Here is a 9,738-nt window from a genome sequence, read left to right as displayed (position 1 = left end):
AAAAGGCAGTTAGATTCCTTTTTATCTTTCTTTCTTTTTTTCATCACAGCAAAGATTGATCGTCTTGATTGTTCTAGGGAATCTCAAGAATTGCGTGATAATATTCACCTTTGACTGTTTGAGAAGCATGTTGGAATAAGACAAGAAGGAAGAGATTAACCTTTTTATCCGCCTAGCTAAAAAGAAGTGGCTTCTCTCCAATTAATTTTACATGTCTGTCAAGGTGATTTACAACTTTTACATACATACATGATCTTTTTGTATCTACTCTATAGCCCGTGAAGTTCTTTGACCACAGTTCCAGCACCACCCTCAAGAGAAGAGGTTAAACTCATTGTACCCAACTTCAACAATCTTCTTTTCCTCCCCATCTCTCGCTCTCTGTGTTAGTGCGTGTGTGTGTGTGTGTGTGACGCCCAAAACAAAGCTGTTCCACATCCCTGTAAAAAGGCACTACGTACTATATAGTAATAGTATATGCCTTTCGTCAGGGGCAAACAACTTAGGTTGGTTTGATGCGCGAATTTATTGATAAACTATGTGGTGTATTCAATAGCCACATAGTTGTATGATGATATGACGGAAATGAAAATCAGCAGGAAGGAAATGTCAAGTAACTATTGACTACATCAGGTTTCACAAGTAGACCCGTATATAGATCGGGTCTACTAAGTATATATATATATATATGTTCTTCAACATATATCTTTCAACAGAACAGAGAAAACCTCTATTGTGAACCTTCCCACCTCCCCTTAGTCCTCACAATTATTCCCTCCCATCGAACACGGCAGAAATAAGACACACCCGAGAAGATGAAACAGGGTCATCAGCAACAGCAGCAGCAGCAGCAACAACAATTGCAAATATCAAATTTGTTCAGCTTTCAAAGATATTTCCATAACCTTGTTCTCTATTTTATGTTCTTTGGCTCTGGATTAGTTATTGGAGTAAGTCTAAGTTTTTATCTAGCCGAGAATCCCTTCAACTTGCAATTCAAGTTATTCTCTACCAGCCAATCAACTCTACCACTGCCACCACCTTCGCCATCCCCTCCACCTCCTCCGCCACCTGTATTATGTCCTGCACCTGCACCGGTACCCGGTTCCTATCCGCCGCCGATAGTGTTTCCACCACCACAACCTCCAAGATTGATCACACTAAAAGATTTCACGACCCCAAAAAATTTGACGCACCAGATGACCGATGAGCAGTTGCTTTGGAGGGCTTCAATGGTGGCCCGGATCAATGAATATCCATTCAAGCGCACCCCTAAGGTTGCATTCATGTTTCTTGTTAGAGGAGAATTGCCACTGGCACGTCTTTGGGAACGATTTTTCAAAGGGCATGAAGGGCTTTACTCCATTTATATTCATTCCTCCCCATCTTACAACGGTACAATGCCTGAAGGTTCAGTGTTTCATGGCCGGAACATCCCTAGTAAGGTACGTCTCAAGCAATTCTCCACACACATTCATTTTCTATATCATCTTCATCATGTTGTACGTTAATCATTAGGGATTATGCATTTTTGTGTAGTTAATATCTGGCATTATTAATTGTTTTATGTTATGCGAATTTGGTGTTCTTCGTGATCCCTTATTTATTTATTTTTTTTAAATCTACTCATAACTCATAGATCAAGGTATTCAAAAAAGGATGCATTGAGATCCAACGAGAGAGGACACGAAATACAAGTAGTTAAAAATCATGTCTAATAGTAGGAACATTTACATTCATGACATTGTTTTATCGACCTCTTAATATGATTAGAATTTTGAGATTAGATTGCAAAGAATGTTCCTTCTCAATTACATTGCGTGTCACTGGGTGTTTGCTTATAGTTTTTTAAATTTAGACAAACGTGACAAGTAAAAAAAAAAAAAAACAATTGTAATAGCAAATGCTTCTATAATTCAATAATTTGAATCCTGAAAGAGCTAAATTACTAGAATATTTGAACTTAAAGGAGTGTTTTCATAATTTACCAAAATTACAATCTCCAGCTGCCAGCAATGAAAATAAATCATAGCACCATTTCGTTTTTTTGACTGATCATCTTCTTGTCCTTCTTAACTGATCTGATATGTCTGTCCTCCTTCAAAGTTAAAAGAAGAAAGTAAAGACAGCAAAACATCTGGTGTTATAAGTTTTCAATGGTCTCGTAGAAATTATAGGAAGTAGCTAGTCAAAGCTTACGGCCATTAACAGGGCTAAGCGCGTAAAATTTTCCGATAAAAAAGCACTAACATAAGATGTGAAGTCAGTGCACTTAGGCTTGAAGTTTAGTTTTTAAAAAGCTGATTAACAAGTGGACTTTTTTCTCTTTTTTTTTCTTGGGGGGCAAATTATTGGCACCAACATATATATATATATATATATATATATATATATATATATATATATATATATATATATATTGATTAGTTAAATCCAGTAATCGATCTAATTGTAGCAAAGGCCGCCAATTAATCTTGATTTTTTGAACAGTTTTAGATATTCGAAACCTGTGGGACATGTGTGACGTGCCTAACTATACGGCAAAATTTCACTCTAGGAAACCTGTCCAGATGAACCCAAATCACTATTGGGTTCATGCATGCTAATAGGTTTAGTTCAGACCATTGACCTGTTTTTCAAGACAATTTAAATAGAATTTTGGGATGGTCAACTCTTGCAAATAGTGGATGTAATCAAGAAGAAGTTGGGTATCTATCATTTTCAGTCTTAGGAAATTTTGGGAGATATATAGTTCCTAGTTTTCTTACGGACAAGCTTAAAGTTAACAGTTTAATGATCTTTTAAGAAAAACAAAAAAAAAATAATAGAACATAAAATTTCAAATTCTAAGGAAGGTAAATCTGCCTTTGCTGGAGGAAATTTGGAGACTCAAGGATTGAGATTTGAGATGCAAACTTGTAAATTATTGAAATTGGAAAAGCAATTGCATCCCACGCAAGACTTCTAGATAATTTTTCTGTGCCTTAGCATTTTAATAAGGTTTATTACATATACGTCAGTCACATAAGCTGTCGCATGCAATTGATCCCCTAGGTTTTTTTTTTTTTTTTTTTGTATTGCATAGTTTCAATCTCAAAGTCTGAAAGACTTCTTCTTAGGATGATCTGGGGAGGTGGTGGCGGCTAAAATTGGGGGAGAATTCAGGAGTTTTTGTATTTTATAGTCTTTTACGTAGTTCAATGTTGCTGTTTAGTGATTCGGCGGAAGATCACCCACCATTCACTCACTAGTTTAGTTAGTTGAATACTATCAATTACGAATTTTTGACTGAAATCATTTTTGTGGACTTCTTTTTTTCTGATAAAAAGAAGTTGAAATTCGTCCTTTACAGGAAAGAAGTTGAATTTTAGGGATGAAAACGACTTTCAAAATTTTCACTTTCAAGGTCCTAGTCAATCTAGACTAAAACCCGAAAAAAAGTAAAGAAAAGAAAAAAAAAAAAAAAAAAGAGAAAGTCTTGGTCTATATTAATTAACCTTATAGGTTCCATCCAATAAACAAACAGCCTTTCTGCAATCTTGAATCTTTCAAGAAAATGTTCATACTCGCGACATGCGCGAACCTAAAGCAAGCTGAGGCAATCAACCATGTAACTCATCAACTAATAGGAGAAGTTCTTCATTTTGACACGTTTCATCTATATATATGGCCTATTTGAATTAGTTTTGGTTAATTATATATTTATTTTTGTTTTGCTTCAGTCACTATATTATATAGTAGCTGGCAAGAATAAAAAACACACAGGAAAAGTACAGTAGTGATTTCAGGAATGGGCAAAGTTCATGTTACTTAGGTTCCGCTCTTTTGAAACCAAAGGAAATTAAATTCTTTCATTTCAATTTTCTATAAAAGTTTCCAAAATTCCTTTCTTCATGCAAGAAAGAGATTAAGAAAAGTCACAGCAAAAGAGAAAGCAAAGGAAAACTCACTAGGGGAATGTTATACGGCCCTATCTTATTATGTGTTGTTTCACTTTATCCCGGCATAAATTCTTGTATTGACAAATTGGTTGGCCCTAGGAAGTAAGAGCACGCAAGTAGCTGATAAAACCCTTTCTTATTTGTACATAAGCCTTTTATTCATGTGATATCAGAGAAGATTTAGATGCGGTAAACATGACAAAAAACTTGAGTAAACCTGATTTTTATATATCCAATGGCTCATATTATACCACACCATCTCATCAAGGGGTGTGATACAATCTGGACCAGTGGATCTATGAAGACCAGATTTACCCAAGTGTGAGCTGCTAAACATAGCATATTCTATGAAGTTCGAAATCATGAGCCAAAAGAGTTGTTAATCGTTCACCAATTGGAAGTCATTTTAGTCAAAGTCATGTTCAACAACTTGATTACTATTATTTTAAGAGTAAATCTTATATACACTGACAGTGTATAAACTATCACCGTTTGATTCATGACATGTGTGCAAAAGTTGAATTTCAAATTCAAATTTTGCATAGTTGTCATTCATCCAACGCTGATAGTGTATACACTGTCAGTGTATGAAAGATTAATCCTTTGTGGAACTAATTACTTTTGGAGATACACAGTGCTTTTTTTTTTTTTTTTTTCTTGATTCAAATGAAACTTTAATTGTGAGATTAAGAGTCGACAGTCAAACTACAAATCTCGCACTTTTCAGTTGGTTAATGACATTAAGTACTTTAAGGCCTTCTCCTAGTGTTCAACCCGATTTCTGTATTTGTTGGCCAGGGCCGGCCAATCTTCCTAAGTTTAAAAGGCCTAGTTTGAGAAGGCCTTAGGTGCAGGCCTGCCAACGTTGGCGTCTTGCTGATTACTTTTGGAGATAATTTCAGAAACCTCCCCTGAGGGCTATTTATTTTTTAGTTATTATTGATTTATTGTTGATTTTGATATCAAAATAAATAAATAAACAAACAAGAGCTGCTAAAAAATTAATTGATATTCAAAGCTATCAAAAATGTATTAGTAGTTTGACATTTAATCACGATGGAGACTGGGGACTGATAGTATTGTGATTTTGGTAACAAAATATAAGAGTAATGAACAAGAAGGGAAATTGAAAAATAAAAAAGTATAAAATCCATCCTTTGTACAAGCATAGCAAAGTATATAGTAAACAAAGGAGTATCATTAGAATGTTAATGTTTGTATTGTCATTTTAAATGGGTAAGAGAGGTGAGTGTAATTTTTAAAATGTCAAAAATATTAAGTGAAATTGTCGGAAACATCAGGGGAGGTTTCTAAAATTATCCCTTACTTTTACTGCATAGGTTACTATTTGGAAGGGCAAACTGTTTTATCAGTACATGGTTACCTTCATCTATTTCATTAGCGTACGAAACTACTAGAGAGAATATGATTTTTTATTTGGATCACATTTCTTTTTCTTGAACTTTCCTTTTGCTGGATCCGGGACCAAAACGGAGTCTTAGAATCTCAAACTATTCGTGCCCACGTTCATGCAGGACGTTGAGTGGGGAAAAGTGAACATGATCGAAGCAGAAAGGCGTTTGCTAGCCAATGCTTTGCTTGATTTCTCTAACCAAAGATTTGTTCTTCTCTCAGAATCATGCATACCCTTGTTCAATTTCTCTACAATTTATAATTACCTCATTAACTCGACCGAAACCTTTGTGGACTCCTACGATCTACCCGGCCCAACCGGCCAAGGCCGATACAACAAGAAGATGAAACCGGTTATCAACAAATCAGACTGGAGAAAAGGTGCCCAGTGGTTCGAAATGGACCGGGAACTCGCAATCCAGGTGGTTTCAGACCGGATTTATTTCCCATTGTTCAAAAGACATTGCAAGTCTAGTTGTTATGCAGATGAACATTATTTGCCAACTTTTGTTGGGATGAAATATGGGAGGAAAAATTCTGATAGGACGTTGACTTGGGTTGACTGGTCAAAGGGTGGAGCCCACCCCCATAGATTCAGTAGATATGAGATTACCCCTGATTTCTTGAATCGGATGAGGAATGGACAAACTTGCGAGTATAATGGGCGGAAGACCAATATTTGCCACTTATTTGCAAGGAAGTTTTCGTGGACGGCTTTGGATAGGCTACTCATGTATGCTCCAAAGGTTATGGAGTTCAACTGACAACATAGGTATAAAAATAAAGGTTCATTTTTGTGTTTGTAAGATTCTTTGGGGGACGATTTTTAATTTGTACACACAGCAATTCATAGTTTTGAGAGGGTTAGTGTCTGACTGTACGTGCATAGGTATATTGTCGTCAAATTGATGACGCTAATTGATTAGATTTCATGGTTTGTGATTCACAATGTAATCTTTCTTATTTTATAATTCTGTTACATCTAATAATTTTTTAAATTAGATATACATGTGATATGTTCTATGTATTTTTTACTATTAGTGTAGTTTTCTTTATTAAGCAAATCGTATTGAACGATTTTCAACTACTTTATTAATAATATTGGCTTCTATTTTATCCAGAAAAAAAAAAAGATTGCAGGATGATTCTTGTAAACCAATTCAAATCGAGTAGCAATTGAACCTTTTCTCATTAACCCTCACAGAAAGTTTTAATAACTTTTTCATTTTACCCCCACATGATTTAATTAGATCAAATTTTCCTAATTTAATGTAATCAACCTAGCAACAAATCCATTGGATATTTGACGAGAAAAGAAAAAAGAAAACAATCCATTGGATTTTGTTGTGTAAAATGTATATGTTGAACAGAAAATAAATGCAATGATTTGGTTAGAAATGAGTCACATGTAGGAAAATAAAAAAAATCAAAATAAGTTCCCATTGAAAATAACTATTTGCGAGCAAATGTGCCATCATGTGCAGATAGCTTAACCCCACATTCACCAAATAATTAAATTTATGAAGTTTTTATTTGTACTTTCGTGCAAAATACGTAGGTCATATGATGAAATCGGATTTAAATTGAGACTGCTTGATTGATCTTATAATATTGTGAAAAACTGCAAACCTGAGGTGGCCAATTGATCCAATTAAATGATAAAGGAAGCAATGTTATTTAGTATTTTGGGGGTATTTATTATTATGTCTATGCTTATTCTTATGTATGTTTACCTACAGTTGGGATCCTCTATGCCACTATTCGGTGCCAAATTCAGTGTCAATTTTACTTATCACGTGATGGTAGAAGAAATTTAAATAAATAACACATGACAAATTAAATAAACAGGACACTTGACATAAATATAAAAGTGGTACTGAGTTGTCACTGAAAAAGTGGCACTGAAGATCCCGTGCAGTTTACCTAATCATGGGAGTTAAAATTCACAAACGCAAATCATTCTACCAAGTCCTCAATCTCTTCAACCTTTGTGATGCTGCTACTAGAGCATTCGTATGAAAGTAATGGGAAAAAAAACTTGAAAACTAATTGTTGGATGTTTTTAGTCTAGTAGTTAAAATTGAAATTTCAAAATTCAGAAATTTTGGATTCAAATATCCTCTCCTGACTTTTTAAATCTCAAATAGGTTTCCAACTTTCCATAAATGCGCTTGATAGAATATACGATGAAGTTGTCCGTCCAGTTCACGAAATTTCGTGGTAACTTTGGCAAGACCACCAAGGCTACTTTTGATTGCACTGACAGAGGCAGAACACCACGTAAATTCTTGCAGTCCAATGCATCGTTGATGTAGCAATCAAGTAGTAATGACTAGATTCCTATGCCTTTCTTATGCATTTCTTTCCTTTTTCTAATCTAGTCAAAATATGAATATAATCTAGTTATAATCTTCAGTAGGACATCGTTAACATCGTAGCAATATATATAAAGAACATGAACAAACCCTAATTAAAGCTGAAACGGAACATTATCGATCTGTTGCCCTCAACGTTAAACATCAAGAATAACACCAAATTTTTACCATGTCTTGTCTTGATGAATCTTATCACCTTTCTATAATCATGTTATTAATTAAGTTTCCCACTATATTTACCACAATCAGAGCAAAAGCGTCACATAGAGAAAACAAATCGCGTTATGCTTTCAAAAACACACACAAGCGCGCGCCCACACACACACACACAATCGCGTTATGCTTTAGAAAATGTCACACGTCTTCTCACAGAAACCGTGTAAAGGGTCGGACAATAACTAAGTTGCCCAAAAGTGTAAAAGGGGTGTTGATTTTTAGTGGGTCTACTTGGAAAAATCTCAATAGAGTTCAAATGATAACGACCATTCCCATCTGCCCTATCACAAATTATGTCGTTAGATGTGTGATATGTCTCCTTCGAAATTGAAGAAGTTCTTGTTCAAGGATCATGACATGTACATGCTGTAGATTATTATATCTTTTATGTTCAATTGGAAACTCAGCAACTCATGTTTAAATTCTCTAAGCTCTAAAGTAAATTAAAAATATATGTGAAAGATTGTTGTTTTAAATTCTTTTTTTTTTTTCATTTTGATTGTGTAAGAATATTATAATTTTTTTTTTTGTCAATTGTCATCCCTACTCCTACTCCTACTCTATCTACGGGGGAGGCTCAACTGAGCCTATGGGGACCGATGGGGACAGAATCACCACCGGACCAGACGGGTGCACTACGCACCCGTCTGGATTTGCAGCAGAGCCACAAGAGTGGTATTTTGGTGATTGCCTCCCACTCCATCAAAGCCTTAAGGGCTTGATGGTGGCCACCAGCCCAAGAGCTGGTGGTTGTGTAAGAATATTATAAGATTACCAACTTTAGCACATTTCATGTCCTACACGATTTTCGAAAATTAGCAAACGTGTTGAACAAATAAGGACAAATTCATTCGGGATTGTGGACTTCACCTTCTTGATAATGGGCAATTTGCGGGAGAAAAGAACAAACAGAGAAAATATCCTAAGCGCAGAATATTCACCAACTCAAACAGAAACCAACAAATCTATTAATTATTTGCCACAAACTATGGAGTTTCAGTTTCGTCTTTACTACTATTATTAGTTCATGGTTTGAAATATGAGGAATTCCTGGTACGCGCCGTTGACAAACGAACAAACCCTTCTTGTCTGTCTCTATACCAATGTCCCTTTATACTAATGAGACACCCCTTAGCTTCTTTCTGAATTATTTTTTTTCTCTCTCAAACAAAAATTGCACTCACTTTTCAATTTCTAAACAGCCAAAAGAAGAAACATGAATATCTTTTTTTGTTAAAAAAAAGTTGTACGACTTCACTGGAAAAATGCCAAAACATGGCCCAAACGGTGAGAAATTTAATGTAAAGGGATATACCCATGTCCAGTCGAACATAGGAAAATAAATGTGTGCTAAAAATAGAAAAGATATACTACAAGTTGAATTTTACGTAAAGGGGGAAAGACTCAAAATTTGACATAAAAAAATTCGATTAGGTGTTTTGGAAACAAGAATCAAGTACACGAATTGATTGATGGCTTTATAAAATTATAAAGACCTCATGAAAATGAAAGTAACGCGGATCCGCGTCATAATAAGTTTTTCTACTTTCATACGTGTACATTTGAACTCTCTCTCTCTCTCTCTATATATATCAAAAATGGTTTAAATATTGAGACGTGCCGTTCTATAATAGTATGTAATAATCAACTTTCAACTTTACTGTAATCGATTGAGTGGGACTACTCCATGCAGAGCGAAAATGCATTTTTTTTTTATTCTTGGTTGTTAGTTGATTAGGATTGTTCATTGTCTAATCAAATCCAAAAAGTATCTAACTTTTGTATCTCTAATA

At 34.9% G+C, this 9,738-nt stretch overlaps 1 protein-coding gene across 1 annotated transcript; it reads left to right on the top strand.

Annotated features, from left to right (window-relative positions):
• Nucleotides 1-374: 374 nt before the first annotated feature.
• LOC113742094 (glycosyltransferase BC10-like) lies at nt 375-6,352 on the top strand. The gene is made up of 2 exons (XM_027269799.2): nt 375-1,445; nt 5,477-6,352. The coding sequence occupies exons 1-2, from the start codon at nt 816-818 to the stop codon at nt 6,116-6,118; spliced, it is 1,272 nt and encodes a 423-aa protein (XP_027125600.1). The 5' UTR covers nt 375-815; the 3' UTR covers nt 6,119-6,352.
• The last annotated feature ends 3,386 nt before the right edge of the window (nt 6,353-9,738 follow it).

The sequence above is a fragment of the Coffea arabica genome, chromosome 4e (assembly GCF_036785885.1).
Source record: "Coffea arabica cultivar ET-39 chromosome 4e, Coffea Arabica ET-39 HiFi, whole genome shotgun sequence".
Lineage (NCBI taxonomy): Eukaryota > Viridiplantae > Streptophyta > Magnoliopsida > Gentianales > Rubiaceae > Coffea > Coffea arabica.
This window is presented reverse-complemented; position numbering and strand designations above follow the sequence as displayed.

Bases quoted from the DNA above. Each gene is read 5' to 3' on its own strand.
- LOC113742094 (XM_027269799.2), top strand. From the start codon at position 816: ATGAAACAGGGTCATCAGCAACAGCAGCAGCAGCAGCAACAACAATTG. The intron at 1,446-5,476 runs GTACGTCTCAAG...ACGTTCATGCAG, and splicing joins GCCGGAACATCCCTAGTAAG to GACGTTGAGTGGGGAAAAGT.